Raw genomic sequence first — 18,179 nt, forward strand, 5'->3', positions numbered from 1 at the left:
GCACAAGGCAAGGGAGAGGATAAAATTTACTTGCTGGTTACATCTGTCTTTGCAATAATCCTGATTTCCTAAATTTCTATCTTTCAAATGTTATTCCTTAAACCTTGTTCTTAGTTCTTAGAAGCACATTCTTCTGGGGCTAGAATGATTCCTGGAAGGCCATTAGGAAAGCAAGGCCACAACGAAAATTCTCCTAAACTACGGAGATACTATATTCTTACTAAAAGTCCTAAAGGGAAGAGATTCTATAGCCTCCCTTGACAATCCAGTGCTTAATGCCACTTGCAGGCAGAAAAGTTGTTACTACATCTAACTTCATTCCTTCCTGCTTCAGTTTAAACACTCATTTTACTCCATTTTCTAGTTCTATCTATTATATCCTCTGGACTGCATATTAGATAAGATATAATTAGTATACGTTGTTTGTAAAGTAAATGCAGTTTTTCTGACAAGTAATGTCCTGGTGGTCATCATGACCAAGCATTTATAGACAGTTTTCTCATTGCAGGGCACTAGGAATTAACTGGTTAGTAAAATACTTCAGATATGGGAACTAACAGACAACTCATTTTCTTGTTAATTGGAGTGAGTGGCCCTAGATGGTCAAAGTGACTTTTCCACCCATAGCATTCCCAAAGCTTCAAATAATTGTGAGTCCTTCAGAAGAAGGCTTTGGTGGTATAATTATTATGAAAAGGAGCGCCGATCAACACAAACAGCTCACCTTTGCCCATTTAAGCAGTCCTACAACTTTAAGACTGGGATATGATTGGGCCTGAGCCCTTCAACAGAGTTGTTCAGGATGGGTGAAGATCAGGGAGTTTGGATTGGCAAGGAGGCTTATGATTTAATGCAACTCATGTTTTATTCAAACACCTTACAGTGCAGGCACAAATGAAAGTACAAGTACAGAGGAAGCTCTTGTATTTCAGTAGGGCCTAGCAGGAACGTTAAGATGTAAGGTCTTACCGAACAGCTGCACTGGGTGCATTGATTGGGTTGCCGATTCTGAAAGAGCCCTTCAGCCATGAACAGCTCTCCATGTTGGTAAGTTGTCCCATTGTACTCGCAAGACTTGCTGGTCACCTTATTGTTCACTGGGGGTAAGGAGTCTTCTAGAACAGGGTGGAGAAAAACCACACTGAGTATTGGCATCATTGAAAAAAATTTCATAAATGCCAACAGCAGACGGGGTTGTACTACATAGAGGGAGTTTTAAGACAGTCCCTGCTCCAGTGGCCAATGATTTTGAATAACATTAAAACAGCCAGACAAGTACAGCAGCTGACATTATGATCTATCCATCCACCCATCCATCCATCCATCCATCCATCCATCTATCCTTTTATTTGTTGACCATTTACTGAGCACCTACTATGTGCTGGGAATTGTAATATGTGTTAGAGAGGGATCAGAGAACATGGACAAGGTCCCTGCCTAGATGGAGCTAATATTCCTAGATGAATAAGATATTATCTTTCCTGAAAGGAAGGAGTCCATGCTATCTCATTTAATCTTTTCCCCCAGTTGCTTCAGAAGGGGATCCATCTATTATAACTGCCCTGGTAACTTTATTCCCTCCCACATTCATTTATTTAGAGACTGAGTCTCACTCTGTTGCCCAGGCTGGAATGCATGGTGCGAGCTCTGCTCACTGCAACCTCTGCCTCCTGGGTTCAAGTGATTCTCGTGCCTCAGCCTCCCAAGTAGCTGGGACTACAGGCACCTGCCACCACACCTGGCTATTTTTTTTTTTTTTTTAGTAGAGATAGGGTTTCACCATGTTGACCAGGCTGGTCTCAAACTCCTGACCTCAACTGATCCGCCTGCCCCATCCTCCCAAAGTGCTGGGATTACAGGCGTGAGCCATGGTGCCCAGCCACCGCCCACATTTTAATCACTTTTGTGCTTATCTGTTTGTTCCAGCCTCTGTGGTTTTGCTTTTTTTTAATCCCTCCACCAAGACTGTCCACTCCCTGACTCTTTTCCACCCATTGAAGTCCTATCTGATCTTGAAGGTTCAGCTTATGCCCCCTTTCCTCCACGAAGCATTCTCTAAATAACTCCAGCCACAATCTGGACCTCTCAAGGCATCTAATGTCTGAAGCACACAATATGACATTTGAATATTATTGAAACTCATATTTGTGAATTATAGTAACCCAGCAGACCATTTACAAAGAGATTTCACACATATTATTACAATGGAGCTTTATAACAACCCTGTGAATCAAGTAGGGTAAATTCTTACCTTCATTTTCATTTGAGGGAAATAGGATTGCTGAGGTTATGTGAATTATTTGAAGTCACAAAGCTAGTGAGAGGTGAAAAAAGGAATTGAAACCAACAAAAGATACAACCAGAGCTGGAAAGTGCCTGCCATGAGACAGTGAAAGGAGAGAAATCAGGGGAGCTGTGTGTTTCATTAGGGAGGGGCTTAGAGAGTTGAACCATCCTTTCTTTCCATCAGTCAAAACTGTAATGAATATGAGTCTATTTTATGGTAGGTAAGTTATACCTCAATACAACCATTTAAAAAAAACCAGAATGGGCCGGGCATAGTGGCTCACGCCTGCAATCCCAGCACTTTGGGAGGCCGAGGCAGGCGGATCATGAGGTCAGGAGATTGAGACCATCCTGGCTAACACAGTGAAACCCCGTCTCTACTAAAAAATACAAAAAATTAGCCAGGCATGGTGGCGAGTGCCTGTAGTCCCAGCTAATCGGGAGGCTGAGGCAGGAGAATGGTGTGAATCCGGGAGGCGGAGCTTGCAGTGAGCCAAGATCACGCCACTGCACTCCAGCCTGGGCGACAGAGCAAGACTCCATCTCAAAAAACAAACAAACAAACAAACAAACAAACAAAAAGAATGAAATTATTCTCAGTATGTAGTGAAAATGATAAGGCTAACAATAATAACATCCATAATAATAATAATAATAATAATAATACACTAATAGATACCACTTATCAAGCCCTAGCTATGTGCCAGGCAGGAGTGAGTGCTTTTACATACATAATCTCATTGGCTCTTACTAATAATGTTCTGATGTAGACATTATGATTATGCCCATTTTGCAGATGAGGAAACTAAGGCTTAAGAGATTAATTGACTTGCTCAAGGTGACACAACTTGCAAGTGGCAGCACTAAGATATAACTTGATGTCTGACTGATTCTAGAACCTTCGCTCATAGCCACTATCAAAAAGAGTGCCAATCACTTCAAACCTATAATAAGGAAGGGACCATTTAATTAAAAACCAAAACCCAAACCACTAGAACATGAAGGCTATGCTGTCCCTAATGTTGTGGCCTAAAATACCCAGAAAACAGATAATGCACTTCTTTTGGCTTCAGCTATTTGGGTAACTAACTCAATTCTATACTTTGCTATATAAGTTGATCTAACATCAATTTCTGAGTAATTCACTCTTAGGGTGTTTACTTATTAATGACCCTTTACAGGATATAAAGAAAGTTCCTTACTTTTGCCTTATAAAGACAGCCTTAGCTCCTAGGAAGAGTTTAACTCATACTAATTGACTCTGTCTGGGCTAAGAGGCCCTGCCCCTGCCCACAAGCGTATACAGTCAGACAGCTGCAGCTGGCAGACATGAGTGAAACCCATCAGAGAAAGGACAGAAGCAGGCCCATTTGCCCCCCTGGGCTCTAATTATTCCAAATCTCAACATTTTGTGGTGAAGGAAAACTACAGTGGCCTACAAAATAATATTTGCCATGGCGTTTATGGGAGCTGGCAGATGTTTGGAATACCAAACAACAACAAAAAAAAGAAGTTTGGAATTATTTTGCCTCAAAAGAATGTGGCTTGATTTTTGAACCGGGCCTTCTACCAAGGGATCAATGGCAAGGCAACTGCAGGGTGAGATTTTCCAATGGAAGAATGATCTTGAGAATCTTCCTTGCAATAGTCTTCTGAGTAACCTGGCATTGGAGTCTATTATTCTACTCAACAGGAGATAGGGAGAAAGAGAAAGACAGGAAGACACAGTAGAATCAAATAAAAAGAAACCAATTATGGTCATGCTTAAGGCTAGTTTTATGCAATAAAATTCTTAACATCTTCTCATTCTTATTTCATTCTTCCAACACCCTTATTGGTGTGTATGTTGGGGGTGGGGGGGGCGAATTACTGAAAATGAGGCTACTAGTACTCCAAAAGATTTGTCCCATGTCACACAGCTGTTTAACAAGAGAGCCAACTCAGAAATATAGCTTTCCTGCCTTCAAATTTGTGCTCTTCACAGAATGGGTGTTAAAGCTTCAGAGCAGGATCACTGAGTCATAATCCCAACTCAGTGGTACCGACTCCCCACAGTCTTGTACAAGGCACTTTACCTCTTTAAGCCTTAATATTTCTAGGAATGCGATATGGACTCAAATCTCCCCTTGCATCTTTAGAGGGCCAACACAGCATGCTTCCTAACTGCAGAAGGAAGAAAAGCCACCTCATACTTTACCTTCTCCTCTCCCAGATTTTCCAAGGTGGCTGGGCTAGTAACCAACTATCCTTGGAACACATTCAGGGTTCCTGACTGAAAACTAGCAGAAAATCAGTTCAAAGCAAAGCTGGCTACAGGGCCCCTCAGGGAATGCTACAATAGGAATGACCAGGCTGCATGGCTTCTAACCTCCCCCATCTCTTCTGTTTCCAGTCAAATTCCCACCTAGCACTAAGAGGAGGACTTGAGAAAAAACCATCGTAGGGTGAGCAGACAAGCACTAAGCCATATGACCACAGATGTGTTGGGAAAGAGGAGGTTTCTTCTCCCCAAGTGAGGGATGATCTCATATGTAAGCAGAACTATGATTTCTGGGATTCTCAGAAAATACCCCCTTATCCCAAATGTCTCTTACCACCTTTTCTCACACTGATGCTTAAAATGCCACTATTGGAAGTCCATTCCTCTAGGTTAAATGGCTGCCTTTTGCAATCACATTTTGTAATCCCAAGACTTCTATGAGAGGGTACACTTACACCTTGTCACTAACACCTCAGTGTGAATAACTGCCACAGGCCTTTTTTTTTTTTTGTCCTTCAGAGCAACTGGCAAATTTTACCCAGAAGCCTGTGGTTCCACTTCACTTCTTTTTGTACACCTTTCCTCCTCTCCTGGTGTTACCCTTCTTCCCACACTCTGGAACCAAGTCCTCATGCTAACTGCTGTCTTCCCCACTCTCCCCACCCTATAAAATGATCATTTCCATAGTAGGACAGTTCTTGGATAGTCAGAAAAGCAGCTTGTATGTCAGGAGACAAATCTGCTCCCAGTGTTATAAATACTAACCTCCCCAGAGCTTTCAGAGATGAGTTGCTAATCTCCTTGACACCAAGCCATCTTTTCTTTTGCCATTGCTGCCATTACTTTGGTTCCTACTTTTCTTCTGATGGCTGAGCCTGATTCTAGCATTTCTTTGGTTCTCTGTCATTCTACTGATACAGTCCTAGAACATTTGCAGGCTACTGGGAGGTGGGTGGAGAAGGGACATGGAAATGAAGGTAAAGGCTAGAAAGAAGAGGTTATATTCTCCTTAATTGCCCGTGACACACAGAGAGACATACACATCCAACAAAGTAAAACTACATCATCTAAAGGGCTTTACCCCAGGCCTCAGAAATATATGGGAAGAGAGAATGACAAAAAGGCCATGAAAGAAACCCCTAGAATAGGATGCTATTTCTATGTGCGTATCTCACAGCGATGCAAGATAAAATAACTGAGCCTGGTCTCTGGGGTCTGCAAACATTGGTCTCTGGGGTCCCAGCTGCTATGATCTGAATATTTGTGTGCCTCTGAAATTCATATGTTGAAATCGTAACCCCCAAGGTGATGGCTTTTAGGAGGTGGGGACTTTGGGAGGTGATTAGGTTAAATGGGCAACATCCTCATGAACGAGATTAGTGCTTTTATTAGAAGAGGCCTGTGGGAGCTTGTTTGCCCCTTCTACTATATAGGCTCACAGGGAGAAGGCATCATCTCTGAACCAGAAACCAAGCCCTCACCAGAGAACAAATCTGATGGTACCTTCATCTTGGATTTCCACCTTCCAGAACTGTGAGAAATAAATTTCTGTTGTTTATAAGCTACTCAGTTTGTGGTGTTTTGTTATACCAGTTCAAACAGACTAAGACCCCAGCTTTGGCATGTCTTGGTTCTGTGATCTTAGGAAGGCTTGAGTATGCCTTCTACTTTACATGGCTGTGAGGTTCAGCGATAATTAATTTTAAAAAGCCCAAAGGTATCTGGTACATAACATTCACAATAAATGGTAGATGATGTTGCTCTAGAAAGAGATCACAGAGAGGAAAGCAGTAAAGTTGAAGAATATAAAGGAATTTTCCCAATTTCCGTGGATGATAACTAATTGAAAGGGGCATTTGCTTTGTACTGATGTGTATGGTAGGGGCAATGGAGACATGAGTCAAAACACTATTTCTCTCTTGTTTTCTTATTCATTCAACAAGCACTTGTGGAGGTCTTTGACTATACCTGGCACTAATAGATCCTTGACTATACATTGACAATACCTGGCATTATGTTACGTTAAAGCTACAAAGATAAATAGGACATTACCCTGACTTCAAGTAAAATCCTGCTTTCATTGGAGGGGAAGGCACGAAAAGGTGTTAAATGATAATGTATTTAAATAACACATAAAGGTTCTTAATGGAAGAGAGGTCAAATAATCACAAATTGCCAATGTTAAGTGGGGAGGAGTATCAACTGCATCAATAAGGATTCAGGTTAGATACTAAAAAATATTCCTTACTGAAAGAGTTATTAGAAACTGAAACCACAGGCCAACTAGGCATGTAGGGAAATTATTTTCAAACTAGGTTCTGTGCTGCTTTAGGATTCTTCAGAGGTACTTGAGGGATGTGAAAAAAAATCCCTTCCCCATTTCTACTTCAACAGAATACCTCTTACTTTATTAGTGAATGTGTTTTTATTAGCTTTTTAAAATTTCATTTGAAGAAAGAGTTTGCTGCCATAAGACACTGTAAAACACTGGAATAGAATCTCTTCGCGTATTTGCTGTTTGGGGATTAAAATCCTACTTGCCCCTAATATATAAAAAGCTTCTATAAATTGACAAGAAACAGATTCATAACCCAATGGTAAAAATGGAAAAAGGATATAAATAGACAGTTGACAGAAATGGAACTACAAGTGACCCTTAGACATGAAAAAATCAACCTCATTCATTACAGAAATATAAATTAAAACTGCAGTGAAATATCATTTTTCTTATCAGATTTAGAAAAATCCAAAAGTTTGAATAAAACACTCTCTTGGTGAGTCTGTGAAAAACTGATTAAACACGATGAAGGGCAATTTAGCAATATCTGTTCATTTAAAAATACATATGTATTTGACCCAACAATCCTATTTTTAAGAATTCATTCTGCAGATATACTTGCACATGTGTGAAACATAAAAATTATTCATTGCAGCATTGTTTGTAATGGCTGAATATAGAAACAACTTCTATGTCTATTGATAGAAATCTGGTTAAATAAATGATGGCTCATTATTATAACAAAATATTATGTAGTTCTATAAAAGAATAAGTTCTCTGTGCACTAATACAGAAAGATATATTATTAAATGATGAAAACAAGGGTAAAACGATGTGCACAATAGACTACCTTTTATGTAGATAAGAAATATTTTTAAAATATATATATTCATATTTGCTTACATTTTCATAAAAATCTGGAAAGATATATAACTACTAAAAGTTATGGGGGGAACTACATGTTGTAGGGAGAAGATAAGAGTTGGGTGAGTGTGGGACAGGGGTGAATAAGATATTCTATTGCATTCTTTTATATGTATACCTAGGTATATAATCTATACATATACATATACATATGCATTCATATTCTTGAATGATATAAATGTATTCCTCATCAAATTTGAAGACTACGTTTGAAAAAACTTCTACTTGAAGGCCGTAGACTAGACTAGGTGAACATTTTGGGTCCCTTCCAACCATAGAAAATCAATCCTACAAAGCTGGTCATCAGAAGCCCGGCTGTATTCCTACTAGTGGGAGAGATCCTAGCTATGACTTTGTGTTCCCAGTCTTATTCCAATAATGGGTTCTCTCCACCGACATCATTGAGCCCCTCCATCTGGGCAAAGTGGAGGTTGTCACATTACTTTCTTAAACAGTGTTAAAGTAATTGTGTAAATCTGAGCTGGCTTTTGGTCCTTGGCCCAAATGGAAAGAACACAGACAAATAAGGTTGCTAGTGGGAAACCACCCATGGCCTTCTACCAGAGCACTGCTGTAATGGAGGGAGGAGCAGCTGGGAGCTAGCTGCATCTCAGTGAGGCAAAGTAAGAGCATACATCCAGGATGCAACACATATTGCAGAATGAAAGTATCAAAAACAGTGGGCTGGGCACAGTGGCTGACACCTCTAATCCCAGCAGTTTAGGAGGTGAGGGCAGTGGATCACCTGAGGTCAGGAGTTCGAGTACAGCCTAGTCAACATGGTGAAACTCCGTTTCTACAAAAAATTAGCCAGGCGTGGTGGCGGGAGCCTGTTATCCCAGCTACTCTGGAGGCTGAGGCAGGATAATTGCTTGAACCTGGGAGGTGGAAGTTGCAGTGAGCTGAGGTTGTGCCACTGCACTCCAGCCTGGGCAACAAGAGCAAATCTCTATCTCAAAACAAAAACAAAAACAAAGAAGAGTGGGTGTCTGCAGCCTCCCCCCGCCTCCAAAAAGTAACAATGCTCATATTCTGAGGCTATGTGGATTCAGATGATATTTTCCTTAGGATGCTCCCTGAGATCAGATGTACTGCTTCAAATGGGTCCATCAGTTGAATCAATGATGCCTACCTTTAGATTTCTTTTTTTTTTTTCAGCACTTCAACTGCCATCACTTCTTTTTCCCCTGGGCCTCTTGATGTGACGACTTAACTATATCTGCTTTCCTCGGGCACAGTCCAACGATTTCTAGATTTTCCCCAAAATCTCCTCCCCCATAAAAACTTAACTCTCCTGTGGCCCATCACATTGAGGTCATGCTGGCAGGCCTTAATACTAATCCCGTTAAGTAATTCATACTGAAATGAAAATGGTAGATAATGTTTTAAAACAGGGTCCTTTTCTAGATAATTATATTGTAACACAGGCCGTTGATGTTTTATTCATAATGAGGCTGTAGAGCACAGGGTAAAGAGTATGAAACTTTCTAGAACTTAAGACCTGAATGAGGGAACTTGCTGAAAATGCAGCTTCCAAGACCTGTCCTAGGGAGAGGAGAAGCCTTACTTCAGAGTGTCCCATTTGGATTCAAATTAAAGCTCCATTACTAATTATTGCTTATTAGCTGAGCAAATTCTTAGCATCTCTGAGTCTCAGTTTCTCCATCTATAAAATGGTGATGATAATGGTACCTACCCCATAGGTTGTTGGGATGATCAAACAAGGTAAGACATATATATAATCTGTTCAGCATAGTACCAGGAACATATTAATGCCCAATAAATGCAATTGTTGTTCTTTTACTACTAGCTATAAACGATAGGGTTTCTGGAGGGCAGAAAGCAGGCTGGTAGCGAAAGAGATGTAGGGCTACTTAACCCTTACAGTGGCCACCCTCTTACCACACTGGCAGACCCTGCCTCTGTATAAGGCTTATGCTGAACTCCAAAGTAGCAGTGACATTTACTTTTCAATCAGTATTATATACTGTAAATTTTAGAAATTCTCAACACCTATAATGTAATGACAAGGTTTGTTTTTACTCCTGTGCGGTCTTTCACAGCCCTGTAGAACTTCTCAAAAATTGTCAGATCCCAGGTGGTAACTAGAGATTCACTTCTGAGCCATCACATCCACTAAGAATCCTTTTATGCCTCAGCTCCTGGGCGAACACCATCTGCCCCATTTTCCCATCTCAGTGGGAAGACCGTCAGGTGTGATTTAGCCAAGCAGTTGCTTTCTAGCCAGAGCCATTTACCAAACACATAGACTCTACTTTGGACTTATTGAGCACTCTAGACAGGTGGATTTATGCTCAGAAGGGTCACAAAGGTATTTGTGATTATGAGTAATCCTAAAGGGCATGGAAGAGAGAGAAAAAGTGAACTCCTTGGCCAACACTCCCATTGTATTTTATTTTATTATTATTATTTTTAGAGTTGGGGTCTCACTCTGTTGCCCAGGCTGGAGTACAGTGGTGTGATCACGGCTCATTGCAGCCTCAAACTCCTGGGATCAACTGATCTTCTTGCCTCAGCCTCCTGAGGTGCTAGGATTACAGGCTTGAACTGCCATGGCTCCCACTGTATTTTAACCATCATTTCCAGTGTCCTCTCCTGCAACATGTTTTCCAGAATTGCTAAACAAAAGTAATTGTTGATTGGTTTGACTTTCATCTTTGTTTTAGGTCACTATTGAAGGTGCTTTTCAGAAGGGATTTAATATTTTTTAGTTTAGGAAGCCTCTCCATTTCCCCCTTCACACATCCTTTGGCCTCCCACCCTTCATTGCCCAGCTCTTGTCTTGCCTTTTCAAGAAAACTTCACTTGATTACTTCTGCACTTGATGGTCTCTTTGTGGGAAGGGAAAGCAATCAATAGAGCAGATTGCTTCTGCGATGGTAGAGCTTCCAAAGGTGGCAAGTTCATCATGTCCCTAAACTCTCTTCCTCTCCACCCTGCCAGAATGCCTGACATGCCCCCAGATTCAGTCATTAGTTAGAGAAGGGCCCTATCTTTCCCAGAGGTTTAATGTCTTCACAGTAATGAGTGCACAAGACTGGAACTATTCCCCAGTAAAGAGAAAGGCGCTGTTGGGGGGAATCCCACAATGAGATACCACTTCACATCCACTAGGATGGCTATAATAAAAAAGACAGTAATAACAAGGGTTAGCAAGTAGGTGGAGAAATTGGAACCCTTATACAGTGCTGGTGAGAATGTAAAAAAAAATAATAGTACAGCTGCTTTGGAAGATAATCTAGCAGTCTCTCAAAAAGTTGAGCATAGAGTTACCAATATGAACCACCAATTCCACTCCCAGGTATATACACAAAAAAAATTGAAAGAAGGAACTGAAACAGATATGTGTATATGAAAGTTTATAGCAGCATTATTCATAATAGTTAAAAGATGGAAACAACACAAATGTCCATCAGTAGATGAATGGATGAACAAAATATGGTATATCCATAAAATGTAATATTATTGTTATAATGGATGAACCTTGAAAAATTCTGCTAAGTGAAAAAAAGGCCAGTGACAAAACACTACATACTGTATAATTCCATTTACATTAAATGTCCAAAATAGGCAAATCCATAGAGAGATAAAGAAGAATAGTGGATGCCAGGAGCTGGGGGAAGGGGAGAATGGGAGTGACTACTAGTAGGTATGGGATTCTTTTAGAGATGACGAAAATATTCTGGAGTTAGATAGTGGTGATGGATGCAAAATCTTGTAAATATACTAAAACCAACTTTACAGCATAAAAGGGTGAATTTTACAGTATGTAAACCTCAGTATGTATGTATACCTCAATGTGAGGTATGTATACCTCAATGTGAGGTATGTATACCTCAATAAAGCTGTTACCAAAAAAGAAAACTAACCTCCAAACATTATATGATACAAACACAAAGGCTGGGTATCAGAGTGGAGCAGGCCTGGAAAAAATGAAGGTGCTTTGTAGGTGATAGGCAGGTGAAGAAGAGAAAGGTAAATTAAAAAGAAAGGGAGAATCACAAATGAGTAGAGGGAGTCAATCTCAAGTCATAATTTTGCCTAGTGCCCCCAGCCGTGGTGTATCCACTTTGGGAGATGGAGTGGGTCAGCCAGACAGCTCACCTAAAGGAGGGGGTGATGGGGGGAAGATTTTCCTGCTTGAAAGCTTCCAGGAGACTCTGTGGGACCACACCTTCAACAAGACTAGTGGCCTCCCTACTTCTACGCTTGGCCCAACCCCCACTGAGGTCCCAGGCCAGGAAATTCTTGTAGCAGATTCAACAGATCACTCTGCAGCTAAACAGACAGACACAACACTCTGTCCCAACCAAGAAGGTGCCGAGTGAGAGGAAACAGTCATCTGCTGCTCCAGCTGGCGAGAAGAGAGTGGAAGAGGGCGCTGAAAGCTCACACCCTAGTCTAATCCCAGCTCTCCCCCTCCTCATCCGGACCCCATCTGCAGGCTGTTTTTCATCCCACTTCCGTCAATGTTTCAGCTGCTGTCAGTCAGTAGCTGACCCTGCCTGAATATGCCGTCTTGTCAGACAGATGGCTAGGAAGGATGGCTCGAGGAAAGACTGTGCAAGAAAGGGCCACATCTCTGTGAAGCAAAGAATGCTTGCAAATGGCATAGATTTGGGGTTTTTTGGGGGGGGTGGGGGGAGAGCCCATGTATTCTTAGCTAAGTTGTACTATTTGTTTGCTGTGTGATGGAACTGCTATCACTTTGCATCTTTAGGCTTCAGTTTCTAAAGAACTTTCTGTGTGGATATGTGTATGTGTGTGTCGGAGGTAAGCATTTCACCTGCTTCTCTTTCACAGGGATATATTATAAAGAATAAAAACGATTATGTTTTTTAAGAAGATTCAGGGAGTAAAGAAGCAACATACAACAAAGTCAACTGATTATGATTATCTCCTGCTTACCAAATGCATTCTATCTGAAGGCAAAAAGAGATGTATAATTTTGTCTGCTTTGGTGGTCCAGTGTCCAGAGTTACTACATCCCACAGAAGTTAGAAAAGTCCCTTCAGCTTGTGATGTGCTGCCTTACAGGTAGCAACTCTAGTCTTGCAGTGTCAGTCACCTGCTTGTGAGTAAGCATACCCCAAAGACTGGAGTTCCACGTATGGACCCACATCACAGCATGGCCCAGCCAGGGTCATGAAGTTCATGTCAAAGATGTATCCCCTGAGGATGTGCCACTTGGCTAAAGAATGCTCTACCTCTGACTGGCCAATTCGGCCCTGACTCATGCTAGCCCCAACTGCCCCCACAGACTACTCTTTGCTTACTCATATCCAGCCCCCGGGGCCCATCAAACACACTCTGATTTTCTGCAGCAACTCTCATGGTCTGCCTGTCTGTATCCTACCATCTAGCACCTAATATAAAGAGTGCCGCTTTTTAAGTGACCAGTAAGTGCAAAGGAGACAGGGCCTATGCCTTCTACTTCTCTATCTCCTGCTGGCTCTAGCATTAGAACACAGCATGCTGGCTGGGTGCAGTGGCTCATGACTGTAATCCCAGCACTTTGGGAGGCCGAGGTGGGTGGATCACCTGAGGTCAGGAGTTCGAGACCAGCCTGGCCAACATGGTGAAACCCTGTCTCTACTAAAAATACAAAAATTAGCCTGGTGTGGCGGCAGGTGCCTGTAATCCCAGCTAGTCAGGAGGCTAAGGCAGGATCATTGGTTAAGCCTGGGAGGCAGAGGTTGCACTGAGCCGAGATTGCACTGCTGCAGCGCACAGTCTGTGCTGTAGATCGCACAGCCTGGGCAACAAGAGCAAAACTCCGACTCAAAAAAAATAAAAAATAAAAAAATAAATAAAAAAAAAGAACAGAGCATGGCAAGAAGGAACAAATATTCAAATAGTGATACATGCTAATTTTGAGAGTCTGGTATTAATTTCATTAACATATAAATATGCATATCTAGAGGCAAGGTGATTCTTCATTTAAGGGCAGATAGCTGGAGAGAAATAAGTATGATTTTCAAAGTGATTCAGAAGGTGAGTTACAGAATCGATTTCTTCTGGGGAAAGGGTCGGTGGGTTCAATCAGATTCTCAGGATTTCATGACCCAAAAGAAGTACCCTCTCTATTGCCATACAAAGCAGGGGGGCTGTGGATTTCACTTCAGCAGTATGAGATCTCTGCAAACAACTCTGTCCAGATTCTGCGGCTCTAAGGTTATGCACACTTGTTTTCAGCTTTCTGTGTGCTGAGAGTACTTACTTGTGGAAGTTTCTCATAATCCAATCTTCAGAGGCAACCTCTATGTTCTTTCCTGTCAAAATTTCTTCTTCCACTTTACTGAACAGCTTTATCATCAGCTCCATTATTCAGCTCATGGACCATTCCAATCTCATTACGTAAGCCTCCTAGGGTTCTATCTCCAAGAGGAAACTGGAAATGGCCTTCTCTTTTGACAGATGGAAATGAGGCCCAGATATGCCAAGGGGACACTGCTATTTAGTGCCAAAGCAAAGATTCAAATTTAGGTCTCTTCATTTTTACCTAGAGCCACAAAACATGAGGGCTAGAGAAGCCCACTAAAATCCAGTCTAATAATTGGGGAAGATAAAACACAAATCCCTCTGTTTTCAGAGCCTAATTCCTCAACCTCAAATCTTCACGTGAACTTGGATTATGTAGCCCAACAAAAAGAATCCCTTCCGTGGTGAATCTGATAGATTTGTATTATTCCTTTACTACTGTACTATGGGTTTTAAAAACCTCTAATTATCAGGAGGTGTAATGTTAAATCAATGATTCTTCACCATGCCTCATTGTTAATAACAGGTTATGTGGTAATGTTGTCACTCACTGCCTTCCTCTTCTCCCTGAATAAATTAAGAATGAGTTCTACTATTACTTGGTTAGTTCTAATCCTTTGAGAACTAGACTTTTTTTTTGAAGGTCAATGACCCTTTGAAATGGACAAATTAGTCACTACCCTCAAGCAGCATTTACAGAAACAATGCGAGGCATCTGGATGAGACAGTGGGGAGTTCAGTCAAGCATTCCTTTGTATTGCCTACACCAGCATTTCCCAAGTCTGCTCTGCAGAGCACTACTAGTCCACAAGATGCTCTGTGAAAACAAAATTCTGTGCTTAAATAATGTTGGGAAAAGATCCACATTCAACATTCACAGTGTCCCTTTCAATGTGTTAAAAGGATCTCATAAGTCCCACAGTAAAGAAACCTGTTTAATGACAACTCAGCATTTTCTCTGACTTTACTTATCCAGCAGACTCTTTTTTTCACCTAGGTAACAACTATGAACACCCCAGAAACACTCCTTGGAAAGCACTGCCCTGCACCACATCAAAACCTAGATATTTTGAGGATCTGGATATTCGCCATCTCGTGGACACTATTCTCTGCCGAATCCAGAACCGCACTCCCAACTTCAGTCACACTCAACCTTCAGCTAAGACCTAACATGTTTCTCCTAGATGGCTGATAGTATCTCCAGTACCTTTTCTTTCATTAGCAAGCCCTATAAATCAAGAGAAAACGCTCACCTGTGAAATACTGTATAGTGCTAATAACCAGAACCACTTGCAACAACAGCCCAATGACATCAGGCACCTGGAGACACAAAGAAGTCAAGTCCAGGAGGTGGTATTTTTCCTGTATATGATGAGAAGCCAGGGAAGTTATTTAAATAGTGAAATGATTTGATGAGATTTACATTTTTGAAAAACTATTCTGAGATGATTGGAAAAGAGATAATGAGCTCGGGGACAGGATATGTCAGGAGGTGACTGAAAGAGCCCATTGCTATCACATTAGGCACTAAAGGAAGAAAAGAGGCATTTGGTACTTGAAGATTAATTGAGAAAAGTTATCCCCCAAGGCGCGTATTATTTTGTTTGGAAAACTGTTAGCAGCTGGCTTCAGAAAGTGGGCCCTGGAGGTCACTGGCAGAGGATGCAAGGAAAGTGGTGGCACACAAGGCTCCAGGCTGCTGGAGCAGTAGGAACGCTGTTAGGAAAATCCAGTCTACCTCTTCCTGACCACCAAGGGAGGCAGCTCATCTGCCATGTCATGAAACTACTAGAGGAAAAGACGAAGTATCATTTTGCTTCTCCTAGGAAATTCTTTAAGAACCCAGACCAAAATTCCTGATGCGGGGAGAGTTATTTAGTTAAGACTACACAATACACAGAAAGGAAAGGGAAGGTGTTAGGAAATCTAGATTCTAAAGAACTCCACCACTAATTGCCATGGGATGGTGACAATTCCTTAGGAAAGGAAGGTGTGAAAAGTAAAAATATGTCAAATATTAATAAAAATTTCCAGTTTGAAACTGGGCTTTTTTTTGATAGCTAGATGCTCATATTAAAGTGATTAGAGTGAAAAGTGATGATACGGGTCAGAGATCAAACAAATAAATAAGGTATATTATCATCTTTGGACTTACCAAGGCTGGAAAAATAATATGAGATTCAGTCATTGCTTTAGACCAATAATTCTCAAAAGGGGAACAAGGAGACCATGGTGTCTGGTGGGAGTGGTTTCAAACTCCACATACCACCTCATCCCTGATTGAGAATCACTGCACATGATGAAAGATGTCACTGACAGGTGTACAATATATGCAAACAATTTAGAGGCAAAAAGAGTCTGAGGATCACAGTTCCAATAATGACAACAACCACACCAATAAGATTAGGAACTAATATTTACTGGCTCGTGCTTACACTGAGCTGGCTCTGTGCTCAGGGCTTCAGGTTGATATTCATTAGTTCTTTTCTCCCTATGTCCACCCTCTAAGGTGATTATTGCTATTATCTGCAGTTATAGATGAGGAAACAAAGGCTAGGAAGTGGCCAACCAGAAGTGACCCCAGAAGTGGAGCTATACTATATTGCTCTAGAGATGGATTTTGAATTATCTGAAACTCCAGCTAGGATAAAATAGCTACCTATTTCTGACACTGTAATGGCTTTTCCTAAGTTATCCCCACTATTTCCTCTGGAAAGGAAGCTACTCTGTCTCGCACACGGACACATAGAAGGTCCAAAAAATATAAGGTAGCTAATCAAAAGGAAGTACTTGACTACCTTACCTCATATTAGCCTTTAATGGCTGCAGAGAATGAAAGAGAGGGCAGGGAGACTATCACTGTGGGTTGTACCTTCTGGATAGGAGAAGGAGGGAATGTTTAAGAACTGCAGATTACTTCACTTCTTACTGGGCCAATGGAATAATCTTGGAAAGAACAATTCCCCTGCAGAATCTAAAAAATAGTGTCTAGATAGCCAGCTCCTCTTCTCCAGAAACCACCAACCCTCTACTCAAAGTGTGGTATGGGAACCAGCAGCATTAATACCACCTGATTGCTAGTTAGAAATGCAGAATCTCACATCCGCACTCCAGACCTATGGAATCACTGTCTGCACTTCAGTAAGATTCCCAGTGATTCAGATTCTAAGAGTTCATCTTATTCAGAACCTTCAATAATGCTGTAGAAACAGGTCAGCTTCTCAAAGGTTAATGAGTATTGAGAAGCCTTTTTACTACCTGTACCGGACAAACACATGTCATATTTGTTCCATATGGCCTCAATCCACACTCCAGTGAGGTATAAAGGCAGGCAATCTTAGAACTGAGCTCCTTGCCCTCTATAACCTTTGTTTCCAACTCCCATCTCTGCAAGAAATGTCAAATACAGAACAGGATTCTGGGAAAGTGAGGGTATCTACTCCCAATTAAAAAAAAATTACAACTACAGTAGTTCTCAACTGTGGCCAACTTTCCCCCAGGGGACATTTGGCAATGTCTGGAGACATTTTTGGTTGTCACGAGTTGAGAAGGGTACTCTGGCATCTAGTGGGTAGAGGTCAGAGAAGCTGCTAAACGTCCCACAATGCACAGGATAGACGATATGACAAAGAATTATCTGGCCCCAAAATGTTTGCGAAGCTCTGGACTAGAAAAAATAATAGATACAAATCATCTAGTCCCTAAATGTTTGAAATATAGCTAGGGAGAAAAGGAACATAAAAGTGCTTTCACCATTCTGGTGAACAGCTTTAGATTAGACAGCAAAGATCTAGCTGTCCCTTGAAGAAGTGATACACTCCTTTGGCTCACATCAAACTTAGAGTTGAGCCTTTCTTTGAGCTGAAGTTCATCTCCAAAACTATACCATATAAAACCAACTGCTCAGGAAGTCACAATAGACACAGAAAAATCTTTTTCACAAATGCCAGTCTTCAAACCGAGCATTAAATAAAACAAGAAGAAGCCATGCCTTATTTTTTTCCTCCTGTTCTCAACAAACAACATATATCATGAAGTAATTGAAAATAGAAAACACCTGAACCGAGAAGTAGCTATAAGAAATACCACGCCTGTAATCCCAGCACTTTGGGAGGCCGAGGCGGGTGGATCATGAGGTCAAGAGATTGA

General features: G+C 41.3%; 1 protein-coding gene across 8 annotated transcripts in view; it reads right to left on the reverse strand.

Annotated features, from left to right (window-relative positions):
- CHRDL1 (chordin like 1) overlaps positions 1 to 18,179 on the reverse strand; it is a 122,049-nt gene that overhangs the window by 46,149 nt on the left and 57,721 nt on the right. For 5 of the 8 annotated variants that reach the window (XM_030807245.1, XM_003262193.4, XM_030807248.1 and 2 more), the window contains exon 5: positions 970 to 1,115. In XM_030807245.1, coding sequence (XP_030663105.1) covers positions 970 to 1,115 — 146 coding nt within the window. The remainder of the gene's footprint in view (positions 1 to 969; positions 1,116 to 18,179) is intronic. The other 3 variants (XM_030807247.1, XM_012498669.2, XM_030807244.1) reach the window with 1 other exon arrangement.

This window comes from Nomascus leucogenys, chromosome X (assembly GCF_006542625.1).
Source record: "Nomascus leucogenys isolate Asia chromosome X, Asia_NLE_v1, whole genome shotgun sequence".
NCBI lineage: Eukaryota > Metazoa > Chordata > Mammalia > Primates > Hylobatidae > Nomascus > Nomascus leucogenys.